Source organism: Rana temporaria, chromosome 4 (assembly GCF_905171775.1).
Source record: "Rana temporaria chromosome 4, aRanTem1.1, whole genome shotgun sequence".
Taxonomy (NCBI): domain Eukaryota; kingdom Metazoa; phylum Chordata; class Amphibia; order Anura; family Ranidae; genus Rana; species Rana temporaria.
In genome coordinates this window covers 21363826-21383738 of record NC_053492.1, presented here as the reverse complement: position 1 = coordinate 21383738, position 19913 = coordinate 21363826, and the positions used below count along the sequence as shown (strand labels likewise).

The window sequence follows — 19913 nt, the reverse complement described above, 5'->3', positions numbered from 1 at the left end:
TGTGCCTTGAATGCAGCCTTGCGTGTGCTTTGAATGCAGCCTTGCGTGTGCTTTGAATGCAGCCTTGCGTGTGCCTTGAATGCAGCCTTGCGTGTGCCATGAATGCAGCCTTGCGTGTGCCATGAATGCAGCCTTGCGTGTGCCATGAATGCAGCCTTGCGTGTGCCATGAATGCAGCCTTGCGTGTGCCATGAATGCAGCCTTGCGTGTGCCATGAATGCAGCCTTGCGTGTGCCATGAATGCAGCCTTGCGTGTGCCATGAATGCAGCCTTGCGTGTGCCATGAATGCAGCCTTGCGTGTGCCATGAATGCAGCCTTGCGTGTGCCATGAATGCAGCCTTGCGTGTGCCATGAATGCAGCCTTGCGTGTGCCATGAATGCAGCCTTGCGTGTGCCATGAATGCAGCCTTGCGTGTGCCATGAATGCAGCCTTGCGTGTGCCATGAATGCAGCCTTGCGTGTGCCATGAATGCAGCCTTGCGTGTGCCATGAATGCAGCCTTGCGTGTGCCATGAATGCAGCCTTGCGTGTGCCATGAATGCAGCCTTGCGTGTGCCTTGAATGCAGCCTTGCGTGTGCCTTGAATGCAGCCTTGCGTGTGCCTTGAATGCAGCCTTGCGTGTGCCTTGAATGCAGCCTTGCGTGTGCCTTGAATGCAGCCTTGCGTGTGCCTTGAATGCAGCCTTGCGTGTGCCTTGAATGCAGCCTTGCGTGTGCCATGAATGCAGCCTTGCGTGTGCCATCAGTGCAACCTGATTTGTGCCCACCTGCAGCCTCGGAGGGCAGAGGGAGGGGGTCGGGACGAGTGCCGACAGTTTACAAACGTGAGAATCTCTTTTTTACTCTGTGGCCTATTTAATACAAAGTCCCGCCTCCTACGATAGACAGAACAGTCGTCCAATGGCATCCCAGAAGACGGGACTTCCAATAGAGACGCTGCTGTGTAAACAGGGGATTCTGTTCATGTAATCTAACAGCGCTTATCCTGCCCCCTCCCTGTCCCCTCCAAGGCAGCGCCGATAAATACGGTATATATCTTTTGTGGCCCTGGGGGGGGCACAAACAATATATATATCCAAATCCCCAGGGGGGCCATATTAAATCAACAGGGGGGCCACATTTGGCCCGCGGGCCGGACTTTGGACATGCCTGGGCTAGAGGCTACCCTGCAGTCCCCTCCAAAAACTCCTGTCCTGGTTGGGTACATCAGAGGGCGTGTCGTGGGAAAGGGGTTAGGTCCCAGCTGTCATGCTGATCCAGCGGCTTCATTACTGTTAGTAGATACCCCATATGAAGTATACAGAACAGGTTTTGTAACCTTGAACAAGCATGCAGGAGGCAATCCTAAGACGGTTAGCTTCTTCATAAAGAGAGGCAGCAGCCATTTTTCCTCACAGCGCATGTCTCCTTTAAGAAAGATTATTGGAATGTGGCGCTGAGTGAGCCCCCATCTTGTCCTTGGCGAGACAATGAGATTCCTAATGTGTCTATTGTGAGCGGGGAGTGCTAAATTTAAGCCGCTGTCACAGTATAATAGGCCAGGCAGAGAATGTCTTCATTACACTTCTTGCTGGGAGGATGTAGCTCTCTTCTTCTTTTTTTCTTTCCTTCCTTCCTTTTTTGTTTTTTCCCTCATTTCTTTTTTTTTCTCAATGTCCCATTTTTAGCTTGATACCTTCATGCTTTTTTTTTTTTTTTTTTATAAAGATATTTTTATTAGGTTTAAGACAAACCAACAAACAGAAAAACATACAAAAAAAAAAACACCACACAACCTGGTCATAAACATTAGGCAATACACTCAAACATAGAAAAATAAACTGACATCCGTGCAAAATATAAAGTAGGCACAGTGGTAAAAGGATCAGGTATAATACCTGGATGCCTTCATGCTTTTAACCACTTCCCTACCGGCCCATAGTAAAATGACGTCCACAAAGAACCTCTGCCGTTCAGAGTGGACGTCATGTGACGTCCTGGGCTTTGTGGGGGGGATATCTGAATGATGCCTGCAGCTAGAGGCATCATTCAGATATCCTTCTCTTGTGCCGGCGATTCTGCACAACGTAAGAACGATCATACCGGCGGTTCCGCCGCTAGATCGTTCTTACAGGCGGCGGGAGGGGACATCCCCCCCCCTCCCGCCGCCATCCGGTGCTTCTCCGGGCTCTCCCGTGCCATCGGGGGCCCGGAGAACGAATCGTCCGGCGCTGGCAGGAAGCATAGAGATGACTGGTGACCAGATGGTCACCAGTCATCTCTATGACCGTCGGAGGACCCGGGCGCGATGTGATGACGTCACGCCCGTAAGTAAACAAAGCCGCGATTGCGGCTGCTAAGCAACGGTAAACATGAGATCTGTGAATTTTTTTTCACGATCTCATGCTTTCCAGCCTGGAGGAGAGATGGGGGGGTCTTATTGACCCCGCCTCTCTCCATAAAGAGTACCTGTCACACACATTCCTATTACAAGGGATGTTTACATTCCTTGTAATAGGAATAAAAGTGATAATAAAAAAAATAAAATAAAATAAAAAAGTGTAAAAAAAGAAATAAATATGTAAAAAAAAAAAAAAAAAAAAAAATTTTTTTTTAACGCCCCTGTCCCCAGTAGCTTGTGCGCAGAAGCGAACGCACACGCAAGTCCCGCCGACATATGTAAACGCCGTTTAAACCACATATGTGAGGTATCGCCGCGTGCGCTAGAGTGCCAGCAACAATTCTAGCACTAGATCTCCTCTGTAAATCTAAACTGGTAACCTGTAAAAATTTTCAAAGCGTTGCCTATGGAGAATTTTAAGTACCGAAGTTTGGCGCCATTCCATGAGTGTGCGCAATTTTAAAGCGTGACATGTTAGGTATCTATTTACTCGGTGTAACATAATCTTTCATATTTTACAAAAAAATTGGGCTAACTTTACTGTTTTGTTATTTTTTTAATTCATGAAACAATTTTTTTCCAAAAAAAAAGGCCTTTGAAAAATTATTGCGCAAATACCGTGCAGAATAAAAGGTTTCAATGGCCGTCGTTTTATTCCCTAGGGTGTCTGCTAAAAAAACATATATAATGTTTGGGGGTTCTGCTTAATTTTCTAGCAAAAAAATGATGATTTGTACATGTAGGAGAGAAGTGCCAGAATAGGCCCGGTATGGAGGTGTGTATAAAAGCCCTGTATGGAAGAGGTTAATGGTTTTATTTTTATTTTTTTTTATTTTTATCTTCTGCTTCTCAGTTCACACTCCAGAGTCTGCAGAAATGTCAGAGGCACTGAACTTGGCATATTGAGGTTCTCACATTGCTTAGACTGCAGCCATCCATAGACATGATTGTCACATCCAGCCAATAACTTACGTACCCCCAACTACTTCTCCTCCTTAGGCAACTGAACTTGAACTTGCAGGAAAACATTTTTTTTATTTTTTATTTTTCCTGGTCAAGTGAATCGCTTTCCGCGAGATGAGGTCAGTGCCTTATGGCCCGTACACACGATCCAAATATCGGACGAAAACGATCGTCCGATGAAGAATCGTACGATTTTCGGATCGTGTGTACACTACTTTCGAGAGCCGATCACGACCGTTCATCCGATATTTTTCGATCAGACATGCACGAAAATTTTCCTCGTACGATGTAAGATCGTACGATTTTCGTTTAGTCAGTACAGTTGTCGTCCGACAATACAATACAAATACATTACAACACATGACATCACTTCCGATTATTTTTTTCGGTCGTACGAGAATTTTCGTGACTTTAATAACCTATTTCACTTTACTTATGACTATTAAGCGAAAAAAGTCGTACGATCCGTCGTACGATATTCGGATCGTGTGTACGGGCCATTAGCCTGTTTAGTACCTTTAAACTGTGATGGTTTTGGGGCATAGGTGTGCGCAGCTTATTGCCAGAGCACAAACACACATGTGTGTGTGTGTGTGTGTGTGTGTGTGTGTGTAATATAAGCAGGGCAGTGAACAGTGTCAGTAGAGCAGAGATTGGTATACATTTTTTTTTTTTTACAATTTTTTTTTTTTTTAAATGCTTTTTCTCTATTTTTTTTTTAGGAGCCTCGTTTGGGGGGCGTTCGTGACATATCAAGGGTCTAAACCAGGGGTCCTCAAACTATGGCCGCATCCGGCCCGCCAGTGTGATTTACCCGGCCCGCGGACTGCCCCTTTAACATTGCAGTAATCCCCCTCCCCTCTGCTACCTTTATCACACAAGACGAGAAACATGACGGGTCTGGACAAAGGGTGGGAACCTTTTGAGTTAAGAACCGGGTGATTGCTGGAAACGTCCCGCAGCATAGTAACCAATCAATCGCTTGCCTTTCACTTGCAAAGTCCTGCCCTTTGTCTGGACCTGCCCTGCTTCACGTCTTGTGTGATTAAGGTAGCAGCGGGGAGCGGGGGTGCTGTATTATTATAGAAGTGTAATATCAATGGAGGGGATCTGTGATTGGGGGGGGGATCTGTTATGCGCAGTCTGTGATGGGGGGGTCTGTGATGGGGGTGTGCACTTTGCGTTGGGGGGCCTTGCGTTGGGGGGCCTTGCGTTGGGGGATCTTTTATGGGGGGGCTTTGTGATGGATGACCTGATATGGGGACTCTTTGATGGGGGAATCTGTGATGGAGAGGTTCTGTGATGCAGTCGAGGGGGTTCTGTCATGAGGGGAGTCTGTGAAATACTAATAAATTTATGTTGATTAAAATTTATTTTTTATTTTAAATAATTTTTTTCCTGTTTTTTTTGCACTACAAATAAGATGTGTGTGTATAGGGATTTGTTCATATTTTTTTTAAACTATAGTTCAGCCCCCCCCAACAGTCTGAGGGACCATGAACTGGCCCCCTGTTTAAAAAGTTTGAGGACCTTTGGTCTAAACATACCCCTGATGTCTCACTTTTGAGACCGAGAATGGGACTGAGGATAGTGATTCCCCAGTCCTTTTCTCTGCAGCCTCAGCTGCACTGGACATGAAATGAATGAGAATTGCTCTGTGCTTGGTGGCTTCCTGTTCATTTACAAACGGAAGATTAAGAAACATTGTTTACTATGCTTCAGTAAAGAATGAACACAGGAGTGTGACTGGTACAGATGGCTCACTGTGTTAATTTAGAAGAGGAAGGGCCCTCCCTCTCCATCCTAAAAACATCCCCCTTAACAGCTGGAGAGAGGAGGGAAGCAGGAAGCACTGCAGGTGAGAGACCGGGGACCTCAGGAAGCAGGGAAAATGGGCACTGCACACCCTGTGTACACGCCTATGTTTTGGGGTCAGTTTGTGGAGCAAAATAATCCTACAAGAAAAGGATGTCGCCAGCACACTGAAGATCTCTAGAACAGATCCAAAGCTTTATTCAACGATCACATCATACTCACAAAAGCAACGTTTAGTGTTTTGGTTTTTTTCACACACAAATCGCGTTTTAAAAAATTGGTGCTCAAATAACGGGTGACAATAAAATTGCAATGGCTGCCATTTTATTCCCTAGGGTAGTGTTGGTGAACCTTTTTTGGTGCCCAACCTGCAAAACAAAACTTCTTTTTTTTTTTTTTTTTTTTTAAAGGGCCAACACTGCAATTAGTGGCAGCCACAGATAATAGCCACAAGGGCCTCTTACCAATCCAGCGACACAGCTTCTTCCAAACAGTTATCCTCTCACTCTCGGTTGTCTATGGCAACACCCACACCTGGCACTGCAGAGGAGGTATCCTGGCAGCCGCTCTGTCCCCAGCTCACAGCGTTCTACTCCAGTCTCTCTTCCTTGCAGCAATGTCTCTCTCTCTTTCTGTGGTGATGCTGGTCTGGTCCCATAGTCTTCCAGAACTACATGTCCCATGGTGCACTTGTCCTGGCTCCTCATTGGTCCCTGGCTGCAGCTAATGGGGAGTCAGGAGGAATCGGAGCGGGCGGCGATCTCTGCAAGCGCCACTCTGTCCCTGTCCAGCACAGCTAGACAGAAGAAGGGGGGTAAAAAGGGGCAATACACTGACAGCCCGGGGGAATTAGGAAAATTGCGGCGGCGGCTTCCCAGTGAAGCTGGAGTGCCTACAGGAAGGGCTCTGCCTTCCAGCTGTGGCATGCATGTCATAGGTTCCCCATCACTGCCCTAAAAAAAATATATAGCTAGATTCAGATAGACTTAGGCTGGCGTATCAGTAGATACGCCAGCCTAAGTCAGAATCTGCGCCGACGCAAATTTAAGCGTATTCTGGTAACCAGATACGCTTAAATTAGGCTCAGATACGAGCGGCGTAAGTGTCTTACACCGTCGTATCCTAAAGTGTACTTTTTAGGCTGACCGCTAGGTGGCGCTTCCATTGCGGTCGGCCTAGAATATGTAAATGAGTAGATACGCCGATTCACGAACGTACGCTTGCCCGACGCAGTAAAGATACGCCGTTTACGTAACGCACTTTCAGGCCTAAAGTTATTCCATCAAATAGCTGGAATAGTAATGTTAAGTATGGCCATCGTTCCCGCGTCGAAATTTGAAAATTTTACGTCGTTTGCGTAAGTCGTCCGTGAATAGGGATTTACGTGATTTACGTCCACCTCGAAATCAATAGTACCGTGCGGCGTACTTTGCCGCAATGCACACTGGGATATGTACACGGACGGCGCATGCGCCGTTCGTAAAATACGTCAATCACGTCAGGTCACCCCCCATTAACATAAACACGCCCCCTCAGCCGAATTTGAATTACCAGCGCTTACGCCCGCCCGATTTACGCTACGCCGCCGTAACTTAGCAGGCAAGTACTTTGAGAATCATGTACTTGCCTCGCTAACTTACGGCGGCGTAGTGTAAATGCCATACGCTACGCCGCCGCAACTATGCGCCCGCCATCCTGAATCTAGCTAATAATGTTGAGGGGTTCGGAGTCATTTTTTTTAGCAAACAAATTTATGATTTTTTATGATGTAGGCGAGAAGTGCCAAAAAATGGCTTGGGCTGGAAGAGGTTAAAAATAATAAATAAAATGGGCAGACTCGATGGACTACATGGAGTTGAATATTAAAAATGTATTAAATGGTGTTTTTGGTTTGTGGTGCTTCAATACCATGAAGATCCGCTTTAAAGTGGAACTAAACTCTACTTTACTCAAAAGCTGCAGTGTCCCAGAGATCCACCCTGGCTGCTGATATCTACCAGATCTGCTTCTGGAAGGGTCACATTTTATTCTCTAGGGTCTCTGCAAAAAAAAAATATATATATAATGTTTGGGGGTTCTAAGTAAATTTCTAGCAGAAAATACTGGGCCAGATTCACGTACAGGTGCCTATCTTTAGGCGGGCGTAGCGTATCTCAGAAACGCTACGCCGCCGTAACTTAGAAAGGCGAGTACTGTATTCACAAAGAAGTTGCGCCTTTTAGTTACGGCGGCGTAGAGTATATCGGGCGGCGTAAGCCCGCCTAATTAAAAAGAGGCTGGTTGGGGGCGTGTTCTATGCTAACTAATCGTGACCCCACGTATTTGACGTTTCTTACGAACGGCGCATGCGCCGTCCATGAAAGAATCCCAGTGCGCATGCTCCAAATTACGCCGCAAATCGTCAATGCTTTAGACGCGAATGTAACTTACACACAGCCGAATTCACGAGCACTTACGCAAACGACGTCAAACGTAAAATTTTTTACGGTGGCCCGACGTCCATACTTAACATTGGCTACGCCTCATAGAGGAAGGGGTAACTTTACGCCGGAAAAAGCCTTACGCAAACGACGTAAAAATCTACCTAATTTGCATATTCGACGCAGAATTCTAGTCAAGCGCCCCTAGCGGTCAGCGTAAATATTGCACCCTAAAATATGACGGCGTAGGAGACTTACGCCGCTCGTATCTAGGCAACATTGAGGCGTATCTGATTCTATGAATCCGACGCCGAGATGCGACGGCCCGCATTCGGAGTTACGACGGCGTATCTGGAGATACGCCGTCGTAGGTCTTTGTGAATCCGGGCCACTGTTTTTAACTTGTAAGCAACAAGTGTCAGAAAAAGGTTTGGTCTTTAAGTGGTTAAACTGACCTCATTTACACACAGAAGATCATTCCTTTGATCCAAAAGAACCGAGAGAAGCAATGCATCTCTTCTCCATCTCCCAGTGCTGAGGAATGTTAATAAACCTTGTCGTGTTCCGTCGGATTAGGCGTCCCGTCAGATAAGGCGTCCCATCAAATCTTGTAACGGAAGTGACGTTTCGTCGCCGCCATCTTGGTACACCCACACTTAGCCGCAGCAAGTCTACAGTCTGAAGTTGCCAAGCGAACATCTTTTTACACCTACCAGAGTCTTGCATTTCACTTATTTTTACCAGTAAAATACAGTTGGCTGGATTCCGGTAGATGAGCCTAATGTTAGGCAGGCGTAGCGTATCGCATATACGCTACGCCGCCGTAAGTTAGAGAGGCAAGTGCTGTATTCACAAAGCACTTGCGTCCTAAGTTACGGCGGCGTAGCGTAAATGTGCCGGCCTAAGCGCGCCTAATTCAAATTGTGAAGAGGTGGGCGTGTTTTATGCTAATGAATCGTGACCCAACGTGATTGACGTTTTTTACGAACGGCGCATGCGCCGTCCGTGGACATATCCCAGTGCGCATGCTCCAAATTATGCTGCAAAGACTTATTGGTTTCGACGTGAACGTAAATTACGCCCAGCCCCATTCACGGACGACTTAGCGCAAACAACGTAAAAAATTTAAAATTTGACGCGGGTCCGACGTCCATACTTAACATTGGCTGCGCCATCTTTTTGGTGGAATATCTTTAGGCCTGAAAACGGCTTGCGTAAATGGCGTATCTTTACTGCAACGGCCGGGCGTACGTTCGTGAATAGGCGTATCTCGCTGATTTACATATTCTAGGCGTAAATCAGCGTACACGTCCCTAGCGGCCAGCGTAAATATGCAGTTAAGATACGACGGCGTAGGAGACTTACGCCGGTCGTATCTTGGCAACATTTAAGCGCATCTCAGTTTGAGCATACGCTTAAATTTACGACGGCGCAGATTCAGAGTTACGACAGCGTATCCACTGATACGCCGGCGTAACTCTCTCTGAATCTGCCTAAGTATTTAGAAAGTCGGTCACACTGTTTTGATGATGAATTTTAAAAGCAGCGGTTTTCTATCAAATTAGCAAACGTGTGAGATCAGCAGGCTTGCCGCTGCTTTTAAAATTCAACATCAAAACGGTCAAGGAGTTCTAAATACTGTATTTTACCAAATAAGCTCAATTTACTGGTAAAAATAAGTGTGAAATGCTTGACTTCGGTGGGTGTGAAAAGATGTCCACTTGCCAACTTCATACTGTGGCTGAGTGCAGGGTGTACCAAGATGGCTGTGGCGGAACGTCGCTTCCGTTACGATATTTGACGGGTCACCTAATCTGATGTAACACTGTCTCTTTTTTTTCTTTTCTCTTTTTTGACATCTCTGAGCAGCTCTGCACTTGACGCATAGAATCATGGACATGCCAGGGTAAGATTGTGAGGAGATCGCAGTCTTTTAACGATTATTCGTGCAGATCTTTTCCTCTGCTTTAAAAATGTCTTCCTGGTCACCAATCCCCCTCCCCTAAAGTTTCACTTTTAACTCACAGTGGAGAACCCAAACCCTGCGGCCTTACGCTGTACCAAGTGGTGGGGGGTCTTCTGCGTTCTGGGCATACATCACTGAACACATAGGGCCCTAAAAAAAGAGTACCAGTTAGACTGCTACACTGAAAGCGTTGGGTGTTGGCACTAAAGCGCTGCTCGTTTTAGTCGCGCTCTGGCGGTTTTGCGCCACTTTTCGGCCGATAGCGGGCGATTTGAACTTGTAAAAAAGGGTTTAAAACCCCTGTTTTGTGGAGCTTTCAAAGCGCTTTAAGGCACTTTGAAAGAGGTGCCTATTCGTGCCAATGGGCAGGGTGTTTTGGGGAGCGCTAATTACAGTGATCCCAACCTACCCCAAAGAAGCTGCTTGCAGGACTTTTTGGAACGTCCCGCAAGCGCACCGCCCCCAGTGTGAAAAGTCGCACTGCAAGGAATGGGAGGCGGTTTTCAGATGCTTAGCAGAGGCCATTTCCAGCGCTAAAGCGCCTGAAAACTGCCCCCAGTATGAAAGGGCTTTTAATCTTCTGACATACCACCATCCCCTTAGTGACTTGATTGATGTATTTGGGGACATGGGTGGACAGGTAGGTCAAGTTTTTTGATCAGAGCCCCAAGACATGAATACTCATCATTCTTGGTTGAGAATATGAGGGATCAGAGAGGGCCTAAAACATACGGGCCCGGATTCAGAGAGCAGTTACGGCGGCGTATCTCCGGATACGCCGTCGTATCTCTGAGTGTGTGGGGTCGTATCTATGCGACTGATTCATAGAATCAGTTACGCATAGATTTCCCTAAGATCCGACTGGCGTAAGTGTCTTACACCGTCGTATCTTAGGCTGCATATTTACGCTGGCCGCTAGGTGGCGCTTCCGTAGATTTACGCAAGGAATATGCAAATTGGGTAGATACGCCGATTCAGAAACGTACGTCCGCCCGGCGCATTTTTTTATGTCGTTTACGTTAGGCTTTTTCTGGCGTAAAGTTACCCCTGCTATATGAGGCGTATCCTATGTTAAGTATGGACGTCGTTCCCGCGTCGAATTTAGAAAATTTTACGTCGTTTGCGTAAGTCGTTCGCGAATAGGGCTGTACGTAAGTTACGTTCACGTCTAAAGCATTGACGATTTGCGGCGTAATTTCGAGCATGCGCACCGGGATTCTTTCACGAACGGCACATACGCCGTTCGTAAAAAACGTCAAATACGTGGGGTCACCATTCATTTAAATAAAACACATCCACATTTGAATTAGGCGGGCTTACGCCGGACCACATGCGTTACGCCGCCTTAACTTAGGGCGCAAGTTCTTTCTGAATACGGAACTTGCGCCCTAATTTACGGCGGCGTAACGTATCTGAGATACGTTACTCCCGCCGATAGATACACCAATGTATCTGAATCCGGGCCACGGAATTTATATGAGATCACAGTTTGTTATATGAATGGGGAAAAGTGTACAGACCAGGGATCGACAAATCCCGGGCGCCAGGTCGCCATGGCGACTAGAAATGGTGTCCTGGCGACTTGGCTTGGAAGGTGGGCAAAAAAATAATATATTTTTTTTTGTTTTTAATTTTTTTTTGTGAGCTGGTGGTGAGCCGTTGGTATTACAAGTTATTACCACCAGATGTGAGCTGGCGCCATCTGGTGGTGGCCGTTGGTATTACAAGTTAAGCATTACAAGTTAAACAGCAATTCTAATGTAATTTTTCACTATTTTCACTGCCATCTTCTTCCCTCTAATTAGAACCCCCAAACATTATATATATTTTTTATCCTAACACCCTAGAGAATAAAATGGCGATCGTTGCAATACTTTCTGTCACGCCGTATTTGCGCAGCGGTCTTTCAAGCGCACTTTTTTGGGGAAAAAATTACACTTTTTTTAATTAAAAAATAAGACAACAGTAAAGTTATCCCCATTTTTTTTAATTTAATGAAAGATAATGTTACGCCGAGTAAATTCATACCCAACATGTCACGCTTCAAAATTGCGTTTGAACACCGTTTACATATGCGGGCGCTGCTCATGTATGTGTTCGCTTCTGCGCGCAAGCTCGTCGGGACGGTGCGCGTTTTCTGGCTCCTAACTTTTTTAGCTGGCTCCTAGATTCCAAGCAAATTTGTCAACCCCTGGTACAGACCCTTGAATAAGATATAGCTTGCTTTTTCAGAAGATGCAGATGCCCCCCCCCCCAATTGCAGATACCCCTGCCCACGCTCTTCTGTAACACAGATATTTCAGCCTTTGACAAGGCTGCAGGCAGTTCTGTGGTGGTTGCCGCAAGCGCTTCTCCTAAGCGCACGAAAACACCCGATTGGACGCACGGGCTAAATTTCCAGTGCTTGTGGGGCCCTACTTGTGTGGCGCCAGTGACTGCTCCAGGGAGTCAGAATGACAGCCAGGCATCAAGCATTTCAGCAGGAGAGCTCAGCATTGATTTTCCTCTACAGGTCTCCTTTAAGCCCCGGCTGGGTTGAGCTGTGCCGGCGGGGACCAGGATTTGCGTGTTTAGCTGAGAAGGATTTACCAGTATGATATTACGTTTTTATTTTTTTATGTATTTACACACGGCTTCACAACGCTGCTTGTTTTTATTTCCCCCCCGTGTACTGACTGTGTTCTTCGAAATATTTTTCTCTCATGCCGATCAGTGTGGCATGGTTAATTTGTTACACGGCAGGACTTTAACCTTCCTCATTTTCGCACTGTTGTCATCCAACAAGAATACGTCGTAGTGAAAACCTTTCCAGTGCTGGCGGGGTAGGAGTCTTCTTCGCCGATTGCTACTCGATAATGTGACCCTTCCTGTGGAATCTACCTGAACAGACTGTACTTTCCATTGTTTAAAACAGGGGTGTCCAAACTTTTTTCAAAGAGGGCCAGATTTGATGAAGTGAACTTGCGTGAGGGCCGACCGTTTTGACTGACATTCTTCGAACCATTAAAATGAAATGCAAATTAACTAATACACTGCCCAACAAGAATTCTCTTACCTTTGTGGCTGTGTTTGGTGAAGAGTCTAAGGATGAGCTCAGGCGTGTAATTTTATATACCATATTTATTGGTGTATAACCAGGGCAGGACTTAGGGTGGTGGGGGCCCCTGGGCTTAATAATCGAGCAGAGAACCGGGGGGGGGGGGGGGTGGTGTAATCGGCCGACCGATCATAGTTGTTTAGGGGGGTGGGGGGGCTGTGTGTCGACCGATCATACTTGTTGAGCGGGAGGGGGGATCCGCCGACCGACCAAAGTTGTTGAGTGAGGTGGGGCTGCCTTCAGTAATCTTGTGGCCCCTTAGACAGCTGCAGTGAAGGGGCCCCCTGGAGCATAGAAGTTGTTGAGGAGGGGTTTTCCGCGATTGCCGAGAACAGGGGGGTTGCTGTGATTGGGCCCAGGGGCCCCCTTTTGGGCGGGGCCCATGGGCTTGAGCCCAGTCAAGCCCAATGGTAAGTCTGGCCCTGTGTATAACACGCACATGCGTATAACACGCACATTTTAAATCAAGAACTGTGTAGCAAAATAAGTTGGGTCAGTGCCCATGAATGCAGCCTTGCCATTGCCATGAATGCAGCCTTGCCATTGCCATGAATGCAGCCTTGCCATTGCCATGAATGCAGCCTTGCCATTGCCATGAATGCAGCCTTGCCATTGCCATGAATGCAGCCTTGCCATTGCCATGAATGCAGCCTTGCCATTGCCATGAATGCAGCCTTGCCATTGCCATGAATGCAGCCTTGCCATTGCCATGAATGCAGCTTCACCAGTGCCATGGATGCACCCTCACCAGTGCCATGAATGCAGCCTCTGAATGCGTGATGCTCGAGGATTCGTTGGGGGCTACAAATGAGATATATGTCCAAATTACCAGTGGGGCCACATTAAACCGGAACGCGGGCGGCAAATGGCCCCCGGGCCGGACTTTGGACATGCCTGGTTTAAAACAAATCATCTGAAGTCCAGCTCCAGGTTACGCCCCAAACCCACTTTTTTCAAGTGTCTTTGCTTTGGTGGCACGACTTCATAGGTTCTCTTCCTCCACTTTTTTTCATTTCAGCAGCTGATGGATCCTACGGGCCAGATTCACATAGGGATACGACGGTGTATCTCCTGATACACCGTCGTATCTCAGAGTTGCGTCGGTCGTATCTATGCGACTGATTCATAGAATCCGTTACGCATAGATATGCCTAAGATCCGACAGGTGTAACTGTGTTACACCGTCGGATCTTAACTGCATTTTTAAAATGGCCGCTGGGGGCGTCTTTGCTGATTTCCGGCGAGAATATGTAAATCAGCGAGATACGCCAATTCACGAACGTACGCGGGCCCGACGCTGTCACTTTACGCTGTTTACGTAAGGGTTTTCCCGGCGTATAGTTACCCCTGCTTCTATGAGGCGCAGCCAATGTTAAGTATGGCCGTCGTTCCCGCGACGAAATTTGAATTTTTTACGTCGTTTTCCTAAGTCGATCGTGAATAGGGATTTACGGAAATGACGCTCACGTCGGCTTCATTGACGTTTTCCGACGTGAGTTAGGGCATGCGCACTGGGCTATTTTAACGGCTGGCGTATGCGCAGTACGATCGGCGCAGGGGCGCGCTTAATTTAAATACAAGCCGCCCCCTTTGAATTACGCGGCCTTACGCCGGGCCATTTACACTACGCCGCCGCAAATTACGGAGAAAGTGCTTTGAGAATACGGCACTTGATCCAGTAAGTTGTGTAAATGGCTTGCGCTACGCCGCCGCGGATTCTATGTGAATCTGGCCCTACATGTCTAATGGCCGTGACCAAGGCCACGTGCCGAAAGGCATTAGCTTGCTTTTTAATCACTGTTCTGCCCTAAATAAAGTCGTCTAAAGGTTTTCGGCGTTGCTGGCTCTCTACTAATTTTGGATCCTAAGTGCCACATAGAACTGTATCAAGTTATGATGCTGTGCTGCATTTCGCCGTGGGTCCAAGGAGTCCTGATGATGTTGTTCACCCTACCTCCCTCTCGCCACAGTAGGAGATTCTATGAAACCCTGAGATCCACTTCTCATCCTCTTCCAAGCTGAATGGTTCCAGCATCAAAGTTTTGAGGTTTTCAATACCGCAATCCCCCCCCCCCCCCCCAAAGCTGCCCATAGCTCAAGTCAGAAGGGAATCCCTGCAGCTGTACATCCGTGTTGTCCCTGAAATAGATGTACGAGTGGCAACCTCAGCCTGGACTCTGGCCCCTCTGGGACTACAGATCCCCATGAGTAAGCAAATCATGTTGGAACGGTGCCCTGGCCGGAGTCAAGGCTGCCATTGCCACTCTTACATCCTTTTTAGTGCCAACACGGATGTGCGGCTGCAGGGACTCTCTTCTGCGTGCGGCTGCAGGGACTCCCTTCTGACTTAACCTATTGCAGGAGCTGGGAAGAGCTCCATCCTTTGCCAGCACTCCCAGTGGCGCATGCTTTAGGATTTTCACCACGTCTTGGAGATCCTTAGCGGGCACACTAAACTGTATTGGATCGCAGAAAAGTTGGCCATAGATGGGTAGAATTTAAAAAGAATGTTCTAGCGCGAGAACAGAACAAATGACATCCCGCGCAGGCGGGAGGATGAGAGGGCCAAGGGATGGGTGCGTTGCTTAAACTGGCGAGTGTCGGGGAGTGTGAGGGTCCGATGTTACAAATTACCCGTACTACTGTGGTATTTCTAGGTTTAGTGTGAGGAGAGTAGGCCATGTTAAATGGTTGGTATTGTTTCTACTTCTTTGTGTGCTGTTACATGAGGATGATGTGAGACGAATTTGTCAAAAAAAAAAAAAGTATGTACCCATGTATTTTTTACCATAATGTTCAATAAACATCCTTTTTCGAGAAAAAAAAAAAAGAATGTTCTAAGAAAGATCATTCATTCAAATCACTAGTGGGGGTCAAATCGACGTTTGTTTTCTGGGTTTAATAATTTTTATTCAATTATGTCATTAAAGCGATTGTATAGTCCAAAGAAATTCTTAGTTTTTTTGCCACCTTTAAGGCAAAAGGCATAATGAGCTAGTATGCAACGGGGACCTTATACTAACCTTATAACGAGGCGTCGGTATCTACGCCGGTCCACACCGAGGGAGATTAATTTTTCCCTCGGCGTGTCTTCCGGGTATAGCGGCTCCAGCGCTGTGAGTGTCGTCACTCCCACGCATGTGCACGGGAGATTTCTTTCCGGCAAAGGTTTAGGAGATTTTTTTTTTACCTCCCAGGTAAGCCGCCTTATAGGCTTACCTGTAGGTAAAAGTAAAAAAAAAAAAACTATACAACCACTTTAAAATAAAGTAATAAACCCACGCAGGGGCTAGGCCTGTCAATGTAGGTAAAGGCATGCTTGCACAGCATGAGCAAAGGAGGAGACGTTGCCTCCACAGGCAATCATAATAAACAATGCAAATCGACGTTCGTTTTCGACCACAGTGAGAAGATTTGGGGCAGGATGAATTTTTTTTTTTTTTTTTTTTATTGAACCACGTGAGCTCCAGAAGATTTTACCCCCTTCATGACCAGGCCATTTTTTTGTTTTTTAGCACTGCGCTAATTTAACTGGTAATTCGGTGCTCATGCAACACTGTACCCAAACAAAATTGTTATACAATTTTCTTCACATAATTAAAGCCTTCTTTTGGTGGTTAACTCATGGAACAAAAGAGGACAATCGGCTGCACTCCCACACGATGCAATGTCAGCTTTTATTGATGTAAAATAAAATCATACAAACATGGGCACAGGAGACAACAAGGTCAACGCGTTTCACACGGAGATCGTGCTTTATCAAAACCACATGCACCCCATCGAGGCAACATGTTATGAAGATTATGGTCTATTTGACTCACCTGAGTTCTTTTCACTTTCTTTTGGTGGTATTTGATCACCACGTTTAAAAAAAAAAAAAAAAAATTGTATATAAACAAAAAAACGACCAATTTTTGGGGGAACAAAACGTGTTTTACTTTCTGCAATAAAACTTTTCCAATAACATAAAAAAAAATCAAATTTCGTCATAAGTCTAGGCCAACATGTATTCTGCTCCATGCCTTTAGTAAAAAAAAAATCCAGATAAGTGTATATTGATTGGATTGCGTGAAAGTTATAGCGTCTACGATATATGGTGTATATATACCAGAATAAACAAAAATTAAGTTTTTAGTAATGGTGCCGATTAGTGGGACTGTGATAGTGTGATGGGCAATCTGACGCTGGGGGGGGGGGGGGGGGGGGACACTGAATTACTGGTATGGACATCACCAGTGACCAAGATGTTTGTAACCCTAAAAAATAAAAACATTTATCCTGTTCCCTGGTAGCAGGTTAAACGGCACAGTGTTTGTGCTGTCTTACCTGCCCCTCTCTAAACTGTAAAAAACCTGGCTGATTCTGCCTGGTACTGCCCTACCCCCCCTGTAAACTGACCACGGTTTATCATGGCTGCTGAGCCCTGACATAGTGGTCAGTTTACGTGCCTTGTCAGCCTCAGCTCTCCTCTGTGTGCTCTCCCCCCACTATTCGTAGTACGTTCAACTTTAACAAATGTCACTGCCTGCCCCTCTCCTTTATCCATCGATTAATGCAAGTCTTTATTGAAATCAATTTTTCTAACCACTTCCAGGCCGGCCTATAGCAGAATGAAGGATGGGAAGTGGTTCAGTTATCCTGACTGGGCATCATATGACATTCAGCAGGATAAGCCGCGATCTGTGGTGTGTCAGTCTGACACACAGTTTATCATGGCTGCTGAGCCCTGTCTGACACACCACATCTCCGATGTAGGTAAAGAGCCTCTGACGGAGGCTCTTTACCACGTGATCGGCTCTGTCCAATCACAGCTGATCACAATGTAAACAGGAAAAGCCGTGTATTAGCTTTTCCTCTACTCGTGATGATGACAGCGTAGAGGCGAGCCAATCGGCTGCTCTCCTGAGGTCTGCAGTGATTATCAGTGAAGCCCCCCCCCCCCGAGGATGCTCACCCATGACCACCAGGGATGGAAATCATTGCCCATTAGGGATGGCACTCTGTGCCTATCAGTGATGCCTGCCAATGCCTCTGATCAGTGTTGCCGATCAGTGCCCACCAGTCCCACCTATACGTGACCTCAAGTGCTGCATATAAGTGCCACCTCAGCAGTGCCCGTCAGTAAAGGAGAAAACTTATTTAAAACGTTTTGTAACAGATGAAAAACTTAATTTGTTTTCAAAAATGTTGTTGTTTTTTTTTTTATTTGTAGCGCAAAAAATAAAAAACGCAGAGGTGATCAAATACCACCAAAAGAAAGCTCTATTTGTGGGACGAAAATGGACGTAAATTTTGTTTGGGTACAGTGTCGCACAATTGTCCGTTAAAGCGATGTTGTATTTCGCAAAAATCTTCCTGGTCATTAAGGGGGGAAATCTTCTAGGGCTAAAGTGGTTAATGTCTTTCTTGGGCTCCTTTCACAGTCTTTAGTGTTTTATCGCCCCTCTAAAAAGCAGGCTGCAGTGGATCACCTTCCAGGGGAGGGTGGAAGGAGGTTTTCAGGTGATACTTCCACCTCCTAATGCCTGTGTTTTTTGTTTTGCAAGACCACGTCACAACTGTAAGCCAAGCGCTTAGCTCCTGGTTGCGGTGCACGTTCATACTCTTACATGAGAGAGTTTGTCGGGCAGTGCCACTATGCAAAGCACCACCGGCAGTAAAAACACAGATCAGCCACCTGTTTTTTTTTTTTTTTTACCACCCACTGGCCATCCGTATATAACAGGGATATGCAATTAGCGGACCTCCAGCTGTTGCCAAACTACAAGTCCCATCATGCCTCTGCCTCTGGGTGTCATGCTTGATGCTGTCAGTCGTGCTATGCATGATGGGACTTGTAGTTCTTTAACAGCTGGAGGTCCACTAATTGCATATCCCTGGTATAAAAGTATTCTTGTCATTCAGAGTTGTATCTACCTTTAGTTCAGCTTAGTTCACAAAGCTATCACACTGGGATTAGGACACTTCATTTCCACATAGTGACAGTTCAATGATATTTATAAATAAAGATCCTTGTGTTTTTAAAGTTTTGTGAATTGAGTTGAATCTCTTGTTCTGTGTTTCCTCCTTCCAGAGTAATCGTTATTCATTTCCAATAAAAAAAAAAATGGAACTGGGCGTCAAACCCGAGAGAGAGAAAAGCCGCGTCGCCAGCCGTGATCAGTATAGGTATACAGTGTTTATCTCCGTTTCCTTTTGCTGCCTAACACTGTTTGCCTATTGTGTGAGCGGGTTTTCTTTTCTTCCTTCCTTTCCCTTTGCAAAGCAATTATCGACCCCCTCATTAATCAGACGTAGCCGCATGTATACAATGCATCTGACAAGAGCCAATACACACTCATTTTTCATAATAAAGAACTCATCACTTTGGGGGCCGGCGCAAGCTTTCTATGAAGTCTTGTACACTTCGCACAAACACAGCGTATCTTTATCAAATGAGCCGCGAGTGTCCGCTGGAAACAAACTTCTCAGGATGAATTGCTTTATTCACCGCGATGTTGTGGGATTAGTTGCTTTTTTATTTTATTTTATAGTTATTTTTTACTTTTATTGCCATTATAAACTTGCTTTGTCAGTGTTCTCGTAAAACCCAGATGAGTTAAAATTGTTCTGAGATTCTGATTCTTTCCCGCTATATTCGCTAATATTTTCTGGGTGAATTTATTCAGAAAATACTGTGACGGTAGAGATTGCTCAGGGATAGACTAGCAGTAGGAGAGTTAATGTCTGAAGTTTAGTGAAATAGAAAATACACATCAGGAATGGTACTTACCATGAATAGAGAGTGTCCTTTGTCTGCTGACTGCTGTGTCGGGTTGAAATCTGAAGTCCTCTTCCCCTGGATACCTCCACAGCGGTAAGGCTGCATTCACACCTCCGCGACAAGATACGCCGCGTATTTTGCCGCGAGTGTGTAATTTTTTTTTTTTTTAACAAAGCCTTCCCATTGCTTTGTATGGCCGAACGCCAATGCCGCCTGAAAAAAAGGGTCCAGGACTTTTTTTCAGGCGACCGGCGTCTATGAGATGTGAACCATCTCCATAGACGGCAATGGGAATTCTCCCCTCCAGCAGCACGAGCGTCTGGCGTTTTGACGCGGAGGTGTGAATGGGCTCTAAACTTCTAGTGTTGTGGGGGTTAATGAGCGTCTACCCCTGACAGGCAAGTGCTGACTATGCCCATCCTTTCTGCCCGGTTTATCATAGAAGGCCACCCTTTAGCAGTTATACTGCTTTAGGGTGGCAGCTCTGGATCACATATAAATTATATTA

The 19913-nt window shown here is 46.1% G+C and overlaps 1 protein-coding gene across 7 annotated transcripts in view; it reads left to right on the top strand.

The window, feature by feature from the left end:
* Positions 1–19913, top strand: part of HMBOX1 (homeobox containing 1) — a 199490-nt gene that overhangs the window by 102603 nt on the left and 76974 nt on the right. For 6 of the 7 annotated variants that reach the window (XM_040348103.1, XM_040348106.1, XM_040348105.1 and 3 more), the window contains exon 3: positions 18716–18810. The exons of the other annotated variant lie outside the window; for it this stretch is intronic. In XM_040348103.1, coding sequence (XP_040204037.1) covers positions 18749–18810 — 62 coding nt within the window. In that variant the 5' untranslated portion in view covers positions 18716–18748. The remainder of the gene's footprint in view (positions 1–18715; positions 18811–19913) is intronic. 7 annotated transcript variants of the gene reach the window in all.